We start from the raw sequence: 14259 nt of genomic DNA on the forward strand, positions 1-14259 counted from the left end.
TCAAAGCAACTTCAATAGGTCCATTTTCGTAATCTCGCTCATAATAGCTTCTGGATTTGCAGAAATTCCATAAGCTTTTCACCTTTATAAATATTTTCCTCATATTTAATACTAGATCCTTCATCGCATACTTTTTTACATGGAGGAGTAGGTTATTCACCTTAACAAGGTGGTAAAGTATCCGAAGGCACATGGTGTGCACAAGGAGGGAAAGAGTAAGCCTAACAAAACTTATTATCTCCATAAAGATCTCCTGAAACTATCCCTGTATCTACAAAATATTACATGGCAGCTTCCGGCCATCCTCCATTGCATCCATCTCCACACTATGCACAACACGTGAGCAAATTCTAGGTCGATAATCTGACATTTTCACCTGTATGAATACATACTCTATCTGATAAAGATTCCGCAGCAGCAAAAGCCCAACAAGAACCGCAAGTTGATTAATCCCGAACTTCATATAAAGAAGGACATTATTTTCCCCATTTTTCTCTCGAATCGAAATTTTTGGGAAGGTTAAGAAGTATTTTTTCCTCTTTTTTTAAAGTTATACTTGATTAAGTTTTTAATAAACCCATATGAGCTTTTATTCCTTATATATCAGTGTTTTCGAAACGATTATTTTAACCGGCTTTCCATGTGGTTTTTATTCCGTTTATTTAATTGGCGATTTTCTCAAGTTTGGATTTGTATTGTTTATGAGAATCAAATTAAATTTGAGGATTATATATATATTTGTAAATTGAGTAAAATGTTAATAGAAATATAGATAATGTTATTATTATTTAATTTAATTTCATTATTTATTTTTTGCAAAAAGTTATTAAATTTATTTAAATAATATATTAATATAATATATAATTATATTTATTTAAATCTTATTTATTATTATATTTTTAACAAAAATATTCATGGGTATATTTTTTTTTAATAAATTCTTTTACTATTTTTATTTTTCGTTAAAATTTTCGATGATTTCAAATAATTTTAACATTAAAATAATAAATTGATTATAATGATTTTTATAAATAATTAAGTAAAATTGAATTTTTAAACATATTTTTTAATATCTAAAAATAAAAAGAATTTTTATAAATAAGATTTTAATATATATATAACATAATGTTTCAATTATTAAGTTAAATAACAAAAAAATGCAATTTAAAAATTGTATTATAATAAAATATACATAAAATATTATTTATAAAAATAAACAACTGATATTAATTATTAATAACACAAAAAAAAAGATAAAAGCAAAATAAAAGAAGAATTAAATAAAAAAATTCATATAATTTTTTTTTAAACTTCACATAAAATTTCAATTTAACATATATTTTTCATCTTCAGTTTAATTTTTTATATATTTATCAGCAGCACAGCAAAATTAAAAGAGATAATTTTATAAAATATTTTTTAAATTATTCAACTTTTAGTTATTTATTATTTGTTAAAACAATATATTTTAAAATTTTTCTTCAAATATAAAAACAATATTTAAATTAAATTATCAAGAAAAATATATTAATTTATACATAAACAGTAGAATGTTTCGCTAATATAGTAATTTAATATATAATATGAAAAAAATATTTTATTTTTAGAAAACATTAAAAAAAAAAAAAAATTTATTGATTAACTTGAATATAAATATAAATAATATAGTCAAAATATATATATATATATATATATATATATTATTTTATTATATTAATATTTTTTATATATATAATTTTATATTATTTTAACATTTATTTTTTATATTTTTTATTATTTTAATTTTTTATTTTTTAGTTAAAAAAATTTATAGTTTATAATTTATTAAATAAATATAAATATATTTAATTATAATAATTTTTTTTATATTATATTTTTATTTAATATATCTATTTAAATATAAAATAAAATTTCTTTTATATTATATTTATATAATTTCAAATTATATAATATTAAAATTATTATTAATTTTTTTATTTTATTTTATTTATAAATTTAACTATTTAATTAAATAAAACATATTTAAAATATTAATTTATTTAAACTTATTAATTTATTTTTAATTATTCATTTTTAATTTAAAACAAATTTATTATTTAAAACAAAAAAATATTTAAAGACTTAACCTTAACCTAATAACAATTATATTTAAATATAAAATAATAAAAAAAAAAATTATAAAAATTTTTAGAAAATAGAGAATAGAAATATAAAAAAACTTATAAAACAATAATTTAAAATTAAAAAAAATAATAAAAAATGTATAAAATAAATTAATTAAAATCAGTTTAATTTTTAAAATTAGAAGGTTCTGATCTGCAATAAGGAACAATATATTTAAACTTAATATACGAAAACCTAAGTTAAGTTCCAATAATGCTATTATATATTGAAATATGAAATTTATACAAATAGCTAATTCAAGAACTTGGCTTATAAATATTATAAGATATTCCTTTATAACAATAAATATAATTGGATATAGAAACATAAGGTAATATAGAGACTTTTTTTATGAAATCGTTTAATAATTATTAGATTTATTACAGTAATTCATTTTAAGAATTTTTAAATAAAATATAAAGGAGATGCCCTGAATTACAATTAAATTCAAATATAATAGATTAGATAAAAATATAAGCCTATAAAAAATAACAACATTAATACTAATAACATTTTGGATTTCCTTTAGAAAAAAATAAATAAATGGGAAATGATTAATAAGATGAGGATTTTTAATTCGAAGAAATAAAATACAATAATAAAAAACCATTTTAAAAAAATAGCTAAAAAGTCAGAACATATAAAACTTAATAAATAAACAGAAAAAATAATAAGATTTTCTAAATACTATAAAAAATATATTAAAAGCAAATTAAATTTCATAAATAAATACCAAAAATAAATTGATAATAAATAAATTAAATAAATATTCAATTGTATACAATGTCAAAAAGGAATGAAAATTGGTTCCAAATGTAATAACTGTTCCAATTTTAAATAATTTAATTATTCTTATTATTGCTCTTTTTGTCAAAAAAATAATTGTAAAAGCTGCAAGCAAGATCTTAATTAAATTAATTCTTCCAAAAATATTTTAACATACATAAGATTGCTTTTTGAAGAAAAATTTTCGTGTTAAAATTGTTTTGGTTTCTTTCCTATTTTTCATTTGGATAAACATTTTTATAATTGTGAAAGAAACTTTACTTTATGTTAATTTTGTAAATAAGAAATGCATTTTAGCGAACTGTAATATCATTGCTTAAATTATTGTCCTCTTGTAAAAATTAAATGTGATATATGTCAGGATAAATTTCTTAAATTTAAATAAAATAAACATAATTGTATAAAAAGTTTAAGAATATTAGATAATAAATGTATGAAAAAGTTTGATAATATGACTGATAATATTGATGAAAAACTTTAAAATCTACAAAATTTAATTAATAATTTTAATAAATGAGATTTTTTATTATAATTATTATTATATATATATTTATATATATATTTATATATATATATATATAATATTTAATAGGAATTATGTTATATATTAATTATTTTTTTATAAATAACATATATAGTATATTTTTTTTTTAAATAAAAATTAATAATATATTATTTTTATTATTATTCATAAAATTAGATTAATTTTAAATTATTTAATATTATCAATAATTTTAGTATTTTTATTGATCAAATTATTTTTCAAGTTTATATATTCGACTGGGAATTTTTATTTATTTTAAATTATTTACTATAAGAATTCCAAAAATTTATTTCCAATTAAATTATCTTATAAATAAATCTATTTTATACTACTTTTTTATATTTTTTGTATTAATAAAATAGCTCCTTTATCTGTGATTTTATTTCTTTGAATTTTCAAAACTTTTAATTATTTACTATTTTCTATAAATTCACTTAAAAAAGATATTCCTTAATCTCCTAATTCTTATTTTTATTTTAATTTATTAATTAAAAAAAATATTTAAAAACTATACCAGCAAAACTAAAATCGCCATTAACTAAATTATCTTTTTTAATTTCTTCGATCATTCTTACATATTTTTATTCCAAAATAACACTTTTTATATAGTTCTATCCATTTCCGGTAATTAAATTTGAATTAAAAAGACTATCATCAAAATTTAGTAATAATTATTCGTTTATTATATTTATAGAAACTATACTTAACTTTCTTTTCCTTTAAGTAGGGATTTCTTTTTTATAAAAAGTTTAATTTTAATTAATATCAGATTTGTATTTTGAATAAGAAAAATCATTATTTTTTAACGGACTTTGAATAAAAGGTACTCTTTTTTTGATTAATAACAAAAGCATAAATAAAAAAATATAATCTTTACGAAAAAACTTAATTTTATTTTTTATGAAGTAAATGAGATAATTCTAAATCTTATTTATACGAATAATTAATCAAAGAGTTTAATATATTTTTATAATTTTAATTCAATTCAATATTAATATTATCAAATTAAAACTCTTCCAAATGTTTTTCTAAATTATAATTTGCCTATTCTATATTTAAAATTAATATTTCACCTTAATTTATTATATCATTTTCATTATTTATATCATTTTCATCTGCCATAAGATCTAATGAATAACTTTCTTCATTTTAATTTTCACAGAAAGCTGATAATTTTTTCCAAACACTATTATATATTTTTAATTATTGATTTAATTATTTATTTATATACTTATTTTTCCATATTTAAATTAAATTAATAGCATCTTTAGGACCTTCTTTTAAAAAAGAAATATAATTATTTTCCATATATTTTGTTTTTTGATTAATTTCGTTTAGAATTTATATTTATTTTTCTTTTAAAAACTCAAAAATATTCTTTTTTTTTTTTTTTTTTTTTTTTTAAAAAAAAAAAAAAAAAAAAAAAAAAAAAGGAAGAAAGATAGTAAAGTAAGAAATAACATTTACCTCAAAAATTTTATTTGTTTCTGATTTCGCTTTATTCTAATTTTATTTGAGAAATACTTTTATTGTATTTTCATGATTTTAATCTGTCAAAAAACATTATTTACTTTCAATAATTTTAAACATTCCAATTAAAGTTTCTGCCCTTTTAATTATTTCAGTTAGAACCTCATCTTCAGTTTTTACAAAATGATTTTTATGTTTTCCAAATAAAGCACAATTTGGACAAATTTTTTATTTGCAATCTACACAAACTAATATATATATATAGATTAAAAATAAAGTATTTATTTTAAGACAAAAAAAGAATAAAATATACCTATATCTATTATTTTATAATGTAATTTGCATATGTTAGGCTTTTTTTATAGTTGTGATTAACTTTTTAAATTATTTTTGTTAATTTAACTTAAAATCATTTAAAATTCTTCTAATGATTTTTTACTTTTTGATAAAGGATTAGTCGATTCTTTTTTTATTCTTTATATTATACTTTTGTTTAAAGGAAATTTATCAATTATATTATTATCCTCTTAATGATAATAAAATTCTTTCTCTTAGCTTAAAATACTTTTATTATTTTCTAGTTTTTCGACTATACAACTTTCGCATAATGTATGTCCACAATTAGGTAGCATTCTTGGCTTTTTTTGCCTTCTTAATCATAAATTAAATTACATAAAGGACACTATAATTCATTATTTTGGTTTTACATTTATTTATTATTTGTAGAAATAATAAAAAATAATATATATATTATTATAGTATATGTATTTTAATATAAAAAACATAATAATTAATAAAAATAAAATAATAATTAACATATAATAAATTATATTAATTATATAATATTATTACCATAATAATAAATTTTAATTATATAAATGTATTGTGAGTTTATCATATAAATATATAAAAAGTTTATATTTTATACAATTAAATATATTTATATATATATATATATAAAATTAATTTAACAAATATATAAATTTACACATAAATTTAATAAAATATTAATTTTTCGTAAATAAATAAAATCTATATGTGGAATGTTCAGTTAATTTAAATTATTATGTCCGATTATCTTTATTTATTTACTTTTTAAAATAAAAATAATAATAAATAACTTTTTCATTAACTACCTTATTATACTATTCAATAATCATGAAAAAATAATGGTTCATAAATGCCTGTTGTAATATCAAATATATAATTTATTCTAAAATCAAACATAAAAACTCACATATACATATTTTTATCACAAACAAGTCTATAAAAATCTTTTTTTCTATATATTAGTAATTCCAAAGCACATAAATTCAAAAATGCATAATGTCCACTAAAAAAAATCACTATTTAATCCATAAGGTACTACAATACTTAGTAATTCAGGTCTTCCCAATAATAGCCATCGTTATGGAAATTTTAAAGTAATAATTGTCTAAGTTAACACCCTTCATTATTTAATATAATGCTTTTGAATATATTAATCTTCCTGTGTTTATTCTAAATATTAAATATATAAAAAACTAAATCTATTAATAATGAATTATAAATTTGTTAAAATAAGGCTTTTTAGTAATCTTTATTTACTAAATTGCTTAAAAATTCTAACTTTTTGTGAATTATATCGCTTATACATTCTATTTGGGTATAGTGGGAACTGTATATTTCTTTCCTATGTATACTATGGAAATAAATATTAATACAATTAAGGTTTTTGAAAAAATATTTCTTAAATAATTTTATCCGTTTTATTATATATATATATAAATTTAAAAATATAAAGAATTTTATTTTTATATTTTTTCAAAAAAAAAAAAAAAATATTTATAAATTAAAATAAATTAAATTTTATACAACTTTTTTTTAGTATGATTATAATAATATTTTTGTTTATAATATTTATTTTTTTCATATTAATTATTATTATTAATTTTCTTCTTTTTTGGAATTTTCCTCTTTTTTGGAATTTTCATCGAAATATTTTTTTTAATTTTATTAATTTTTCCATTTATTAACCCATGTTTTCTATTTATTATTCAAAATAAAAAATATATTAATATATTTTACAATTCTTATAACTGTTGAAAATTAAATTGCGTTTTTAATCTCTTCTTCATTTATTTAATCAGCAATATTATTATTTCTATAAAAAATATAAAATTATATAAATTAAAAAATAATAATATACAATTCATCATTTAAATTGATTTCTTCATCTTAATTTATCCATTTATTTTAGGAAATTTCAATTAAAGTCAATCTTTTTAAAGGATTTTTCTCAATCATTTTTTTTAAAAGTTATTTCAATTCATTACTGCATTATCTATCTGAAGGAAAACTTAAACTATTTTTATAAAAAAATATAATAAAAAGCAACTATATATTTTTCTTTTATATAAAAAAATTTTTTACGATTTATTTTTTATAACATCTATTATTTTAAATTAATTAGAATGATAAAAAGGTAATTAAAGGAAAGTAAAACAATAAAAAGTGATCCCTAAAGACCATATATCCGCACATTTTCCATTATATCCTTTTTTAAAATCTAAAACTTCAGGCGGCATAAATTATAGAGTTCCTAAATTTCCATCAATATCACAACAACCTTCTCCAGTAAAAGTGGAAACTCCAAAATCAGCCAACTTCGCATTATAGCTTTCATCTAAAAGAATATTTTGAGGTTTTATGTCCCTATGTATGATTGAATTAATATGTACTTTTAAAATACTTAAGAAAAATTTAAAGGAAACAAAAAATTATTAATTTATTTTTATATTTTTTTAATTAATAATTTTTTTACAATAATAAAGACCTTTTATGCAACCTCTGAATATTTTTCTTAAAAATTTTTCATTAAAAGGTTCATGTTAATTTGGATTGCAAAAATAAAATTTCTAATCGACATCATCCCATTCAATTAATTAACCTCCTTTAGCATATTCTAATACTAATTTATATATATTTTTTTTAATAAAAAAACGTATTTATATATTATTCCATTTTTTTTTTATATACCCATATATAACTTATCATTATGTTAATTTTCTATTACTTCATATAATTTTATTACATTTGGATGTTATAGTTTTTTCATTATTGCTATTTCACGTTTTACTAATTCAAGTTAATCTTTTGATTTTATTACTTTTTTTTTTTTAGAAAAAAAACAAAAAAAAATAGTAAATAATATATGTTTATTTTTTTACATCCATCTTAATCTTCATAATAGTTTCTCCTTTTTTATAAAATACTTTTTTTTAATATTTTTATTGCATATTTAATATTTTCATCTTAAATTTAAACCACTAATTTTACTTTACCAAATGAACCTTATCCTAAATTACCTAAAAAAACATAATTATTTAATATTTTATGTCCCTTTTTTTAAATTAATATTGCAAATAAAACTTCTTAAAATACTTAATTATCTAATGATTTAATTATTTTAAATGTTTCCTTTACTCTGTTTTTTCTCTTTTTTTGTTTTTTTAAATGAAATATAATTTTTTATTTTAAAAATAATAAAAATTTACAGTTTAAGGTATATAATTGCCTTTATTATTTTTTTTTTATATAGATTATAATTAAGGATTATGATTTTATACTTAATGAATGACTTTATGTTTTTTTTAAAAGCAACATCCCATTGAAAATTAAAAAAAAAATATTTATTATTTTTTTAAAGAAGATTAAGTATTATATTTAAAAATAATTAAAAATTAGAAAATATTATAATTTTGAATTAAAAAAACTAAATTAATAATATATATAAATATACTATTATATTAATATTTTTAAAATATAAAATTTTAATTTTTTATGTATTCAATAAATATAATTATAAATATATTAAAAATTTTTATATTTGATTTACTTATTATTTATTTATTTAAGTATTTTAAAATTTAATAATATAAAAAATTATCTTAATATAATAAATATATTAAACATATATATATATATATATAAAATAATAAAATAAATTTTATTTTATTTGTAAATTTTAAAAATAACTGAATATATATATTATTTTTATTATAATACTAATAATAGATATAAATAAAAAATATATATTATTTAAATTTTACATATATATATTACTTTTTTTAAAATAAATAAGTTATTTTTAATAATTATAAAAAGTTTCTATTTACTTTAACTTTTTTTTTTTTCTTTTAACTTTTTTTTTTTTCTTCATAACTTTTTTACTTTATAATTATTCAATAAATTATTTTTAAGCATTTATAATTGCTTAATTATTTTATTTAATATCTTCTTTTTCGTTATATAATTATTATATTTTTTCTCTAAAAATTAATAAAGCATTTTTTTTTCTTAAACAACTCTTTCGATTAAATTATCTTTTGATTATATATCAACTTTTAAATCGTGATTTAGTTCATTTTCATTTTATTTTTATACAATAATTAATTAACTACATTTTATAAATATTAATTTTTTTTTATAATTCTTAATAATCTTTTAAATTAATTTAGGTTTTTTAATATTCTTAAAGTTATATTTTTTATTCTTTAACAGCTTTTTTATTATATGATAATTCTTGTTTTAATTATTAATTTTCTTATTGTAATTTTTATATTTATTATAAATTTTTTTTTGATTGTCTTTATATTCTAATATTAAATTTAATGCTTAATCTATTTCATTTTAAAGGCTTTATTTTTATTTTTATTCTTTCTATATATTATTATCATATGATTTTAATTTAATTAGCGATTTTGATGTTTTTTATTAACTATTTATTAATTCTTAAAGTGTATATTATGATTAATTACTATATTATTAAGAAATATTATGAGACTACATTTTTCTTAAAAATATTAAATAATTTATATTTTATATTAATTAAAAAACTTTTTTATATTATTTTTTTCTTATAAACACTAGAGTAATAAATAATTATCTTATATATATTTATCAAATAATAAAATATATTACCTTAATATATTAAATATATATGTATTTTAAAAAATTTAAAATAAGTTTATAATAATTATTTCCTTTTTATATATTCATCTTTCTTTAAAATTTTAAAATAAATAGATAAATATTAATATTTACATTTATATAATTTTGTTTTTTATAAAATTTAATTTTTATTTTTATATAATTTGAAAAAAGCATTATAAAATAAAAAATTAAATGAAGTATTTAAAATAAAAAAATAGTATATTTTATTTAATATAAAATTGATATGCAAATGTGTTAGTTTATTTTTTTTAATTTTTAATTTTTTATTAGATTTAAAATTGAAGACATCATTATTATTTTATAATTCTTATTTTTAATTTTACCTTATATACTAAATTTATATTCTTTAAAAAAAAAATTCAATATAATATTTTTTTATTACTTTAAAAATAAATTATTTATAATGTTTTCATAGAAATATTAAATATTTAATTATTTTAGATATTAATTATATAAATATATATATTATTTATATATTTTTTTTTATTATATATATATTTATATATATATATTTTATATATATATACAAAATAATTTTATTTATAAAAAATTAATTAATAATTTTTTAAATAGCATTATTATTCTATTAATATTTATGAGTTAAAATGATTTATGTCCAACATTAAGTTATCAAATTATGATTATGAACTTTAGTTTATATAAATAAAAGCACAAACTTTTTATAATTTTTTTTTTATTTTTTTTTAATTTCCACTTAAATTAGTATTTTATAAAAAATGAAGGTTTTTTTTTATAACTTTATAATAGTTAAATAGTTAATAATGAAAGTTATAAAGATATTTTTGAGCATTACACTTAGAATGCATATTTGATATACAAAATTGCTATTTTTATGTTTATAAAATGAAAAGCCTGCTGAAATAAAATTCCATTAATAAAATTAGATATTATTATTGTTTCTTTTTTAAAATTTAATCTAGTTAAAATATAAATAATTTCATTATTTTATTTTCGTATTATTTCTGTAATTATAATAATTTTTTATTTATTATTATAAATAAATCTTATTTTAAATATTTTTATATATTATAGACATTTCTGAAAATAGTATTTTTTTAAATATTAGTAATAATTTATAAATTTCTTAAAAATATATAAATCTTTAAATTATAATGTATTTTAATATTAATTTTATATAAATGCTTCTATTAAATAATATATAAAAATTACATTTTTTTTAAAAAAATATAATATTTAATAAATATTAAATTAATATTAATATTAATGTTAGTGTATTTATAAAAATATATTTCAAACTACTATTATTTAAAGAATATTAAAAAAAAATATTATATAAAATTTCAAAATAATTACTAATAAAAACATTATTAAAATTTTTAAATTTAATTATAAAAATAAAATATTACATTCAAATTAGTAATTAAAATATATTAATGAATGATTTCTAAATAGATTACCGAATTTCTAAAATAATTTAAACAAAATACTAAAAACTAAAACAAGAGTAATCAGACTAAAATAAAAATGAGATGAAACTCAAATTTAATTCATAAAATCACAAAAACACAGAATAAAAACCTTAACAGGAAGAAGAACAATAAAAAAATGAAATTGACGCATATAAAATTCAAAAACTAAATATAGAATTCAAGTAACACGTGCTTTCATTAAAAATACAACAAAAGCAACAAAACCTTGAATTTAAATTTAAAGCTATACTAGACAATTTTATCTAATATAATCATTAAAAAGAAATAAAGCTTGAAAAAACATAAAAACAATTATATAAATTATAAAACAACAGGTAAATAATAAATATATATATATTTATTATTTTTAATGTTTTTACTAAATAATATTATACAAATAAATTAGTAAATAATATTTTATTATAACATTTTTTTATTTAGTATTTAAAAAAATATAAAAATAATAATTAATAATATAAACATATAAATTAATATATATATATATATATATATATATATATATATAAATATATATATATATATATTTATATATATATTTTATTTTATATTTTTTATATAATATATATATTTTTGCATATTAATATAATAGATATATATAAATAGATAAAAGTAATCCTTTAGATAATTTAAACAACAATAATAATTTTCGTGCTTTTTCAAATCAAAAATACGCTAAATTAGATGAAATATATCCATAATAAATTGAAGAATTAATACAAAAACTTTAATCTGAAGTCTTAGAAAAAAAAGTTCGTGTAAAGCAGGAATAATTTTATACAAGATCTTTAAAGCATATGGAATAAAGATTAATAAATTAAAAGTTGGAAGTTTAAAAAATGTTTCTTGAATAATAAAATTTAAACGAGAATTTAACCAGAAACGTCATTTGTGTAAATGAAGATCAGAAAAATACAAAAACAATACAAGTATAAACTGTTTTTAAACAATAATACGTTAAGTTAAAAATTAAACATATTCAAGAAATTTTCCAAGACACAATAAACAAAAAAACTTTTTTATAAAAAAAAGCCGAAAAAGAACTTAAGTTAGAATTTTAGTAATTTAAAGACATAAAATAGGAACTTATAAACGCTAAATAAAAAGTTAACGAAACAGAAGACTAAATAGAAGAACTAAATATTGAATTTAAATTAAAAATAAAAAAATAATAAGAATTAGACTCACTACTAGATCATTTAGAAAATTTGAATTTATTAGCAAAAGCTTTTATATATGAAAATAATATAAATTAACATTTTACATAAAAATTAGAGTTTAAACCTTAATTAGAGTATTAGATGAAAAGAAAAAAAAAAGGCAAAAAAGAATTATTGAAATTATCTGAAATAAAAAATGAACTTTAAACAGATAAAGAAAAAGCTGAGTTTATAGTTTAAACCATAAATTGGTTCTATTAAGAACATAGGAATGATGTAATTAAGTTTTTTGATAATATTAGTGAAAGTTATAGATTTATTTGTAAATTAGGAGATAATTTGAGAAATAATATAAGTAATATGGAAATTGAGAAGAAAAAATAAAGTGATATTTTATAAATACTAGAAGAAGAATTAATATAGAAGAAAACTTTATATAATAAAAATAAATAAAACTTAGAAATATATGTTGAAAAAGTAGAAAAAATAGCGAAAAATATACTTATAATTAATTGGTATCTGATCTTTTTACAAATGAGAAAAATATGCAGAATTTCTTATTATAAAAATAATTCAATAATAAAAGTGAAGAATAAGAATTTGAGAAGATTTTTAATACTTTCCTTACAGGAAGTAACGGAATGTTAATGAAATTTTGCTCCTTACTCAATTCGATAAAATTTAGGGGCGGAGAAGATTAAGAATCTTAACATTTGGTTAAAAATATGATGGTTTTTTTGAAAAATTGGAATATTAATTTTACAGAAATTGAATAAAATAATGAGTTTTATATCATCTAGTAATTAAGAAAACTAAAAAGTAATTATTTGATTGAAAAAGGAATTTTTTAAGAAGAAAATTTGATTAATATTTTAAGCTAAGTGGAAGGTTTGGCTAGTGTTTTAAAAGTTTATGAGAGTGTTTTTGGAGATTTTGGGAATTTTAAAGAGGTTTTTTAGGAAGTTTTGAAAAATTTAGAAAAAGAAGAGACATATGAGAATTTATAAAAATCTATAAATAATATGCCGACTTAAATGAATATTTAAAGAAGTTTGAACTCTTTTGTAGAAATTTTGTGCTCTAATTTTATTATTTAGAAATATGTGACAAAAGGTTAAATGATTAAATATATTAATAAAATAAAATAAAAATATGATGAGAAATTGAAGAAATATTTAATTAAAAACAAAAGCGTTTTTTCTGATGGAGAAAAAATATTGAATATAGACGAAGATTTTTTGATTAAAATTTAATAAAAAAATTGGGATAAACTTTTTTCTTAAGCTAATAAAAAGGTCAGAAATTAAATAGAGTAAATTTTTTAATAATTTAATTTAATTTTAGGCCATATTATTAACAAAAATATTAATGAAAATTCAGAATTTTAAAATTAAAAAAGAGACAATTCTAAACTGAATAAAATGATGTAAAATATATAAAACTTTAAAGCTTCGAAAATAAAATTTTATTAAGGAATACATACTTAAAATCGATATGATACTTATTAGTGTCATAGTAAAGATACTATTATTCCAAAAATAAAATGGAATAAAGAAAATGTTAGTTTTTTTAAAATGATAAAAGAAAATATAAATAGAATAAACTAAGGAGAAGAACTTATTGATTTATAAGAATAATTGATAGATTTTGAAAATACGCGAGATTAATGTAA

General features: G+C 15.5%; 3 protein-coding genes across 3 annotated transcripts in view, besides 29 other annotated features; 1 reads left to right on the forward strand and 2 right to left on the reverse strand. All coding sequences in view use genetic code 6, as the record gives it.

The window, feature by feature from the left end:
• Positions 1 to 809, forward strand: part of IMG5_109100 (hypothetical protein) — a gene marked incomplete at its 5' end in the record, with an annotated part of 1082 nt that extends 273 nt beyond the window's left edge. The window contains one exon of the mRNA XM_004034899.1: positions 1 to 809. This exon is cut by the window's left edge and continues 273 nt beyond it. Coding sequence (XP_004034947.1) covers positions 1 to 384 — 384 coding nt within the window. The 3' untranslated portion in view covers positions 385 to 809.
• An 864-nt stretch (positions 810 to 1673) lies between these two features.
• Positions 1674 to 1701: a microsatellite.
• Positions 1691 to 1788: a microsatellite.
• Positions 1697 to 1796: a microsatellite.
• Positions 1702 to 1796: a microsatellite.
• Positions 1717 to 1796: a microsatellite.
• Positions 1735 to 1796: a microsatellite.
• Positions 1756 to 1795: a microsatellite.
• A 37-nt stretch (positions 1797 to 1833) lies between the features above and the next one.
• Positions 1834 to 1883: a microsatellite.
• A 44-nt stretch (positions 1884 to 1927) lies between these two features.
• Positions 1928 to 1962: a microsatellite.
• A 57-nt stretch (positions 1963 to 2019) lies between these two features.
• Positions 2020 to 2059: a microsatellite.
• Positions 2060 to 3487: 1428 nt separating this feature from the next.
• Positions 3488 to 3537: a microsatellite.
• Positions 3489 to 3534: a microsatellite.
• A 13-nt stretch (positions 3538 to 3550) lies between the features above and the next one.
• Positions 3551 to 3607: a microsatellite.
• Positions 3608 to 4493: 886 nt separating this feature from the next.
• On the reverse strand, positions 4494 to 5818 carry IMG5_109210 (hypothetical protein; the record flags this gene model as incomplete). The annotated part of the gene is made up of 6 exons (XM_004034900.1): positions 4494 to 4537; positions 4567 to 4679; positions 4725 to 4770; positions 5065 to 5211; positions 5277 to 5316; positions 5816 to 5818. 6 exons carry the CDS (start codon positions 5816 to 5818, stop codon positions 4494 to 4496), a joined length of 393 nt encoding a protein of 130 aa, XP_004034948.1.
• Positions 4872 to 4896: a microsatellite.
• Positions 4897 to 4925: a microsatellite.
• Positions 5733 to 5808: a microsatellite.
• Positions 5768 to 5841: a microsatellite.
• A 355-nt stretch (positions 5842 to 6196) lies between these two features.
• Positions 6197 to 8608, reverse strand: IMG5_109220 (hypothetical protein; the record flags this gene model as incomplete). The annotated part of the gene is made up of 7 exons (XM_004034901.1): positions 6197 to 6463; positions 7031 to 7106; positions 7152 to 7307; positions 7376 to 7682; positions 7767 to 7913; positions 7982 to 8110; positions 8173 to 8608. 7 exons carry the CDS (start codon positions 8606 to 8608, stop codon positions 6197 to 6199), a joined length of 1518 nt encoding a protein of 505 aa, XP_004034949.1.
• Positions 6892 to 6934: a microsatellite.
• Positions 7741 to 7774: a microsatellite.
• A 512-nt stretch (positions 8609 to 9120) lies between the features above and the next one.
• Positions 9121 to 9173: a microsatellite.
• Positions 9174 to 10055: 882 nt separating this feature from the next.
• Positions 10056 to 10100: a microsatellite.
• A 307-nt stretch (positions 10101 to 10407) lies between these two features.
• Positions 10408 to 10484: a microsatellite.
• Positions 10415 to 10484: a microsatellite.
• A 151-nt stretch (positions 10485 to 10635) lies between these two features.
• Positions 10636 to 10669: a microsatellite.
• A 1191-nt stretch (positions 10670 to 11860) lies between these two features.
• Positions 11861 to 11941: a microsatellite.
• Positions 11881 to 11966: a microsatellite.
• Positions 11901 to 11966: a microsatellite.
• Positions 11912 to 11996: a microsatellite.
• Positions 11940 to 12001: a microsatellite.
• Positions 12002 to 14259: the final 2258 nt, after the last annotated feature.

The sequence above is a fragment of the Ichthyophthirius multifiliis genome (assembly GCF_000220395.1).
Source record: "Ichthyophthirius multifiliis unplaced genomic scaffold scaff_1120509250895, whole genome shotgun sequence".
Taxonomy (NCBI): domain Eukaryota; phylum Ciliophora; class Oligohymenophorea; order Hymenostomatida; genus Ichthyophthirius; species Ichthyophthirius multifiliis.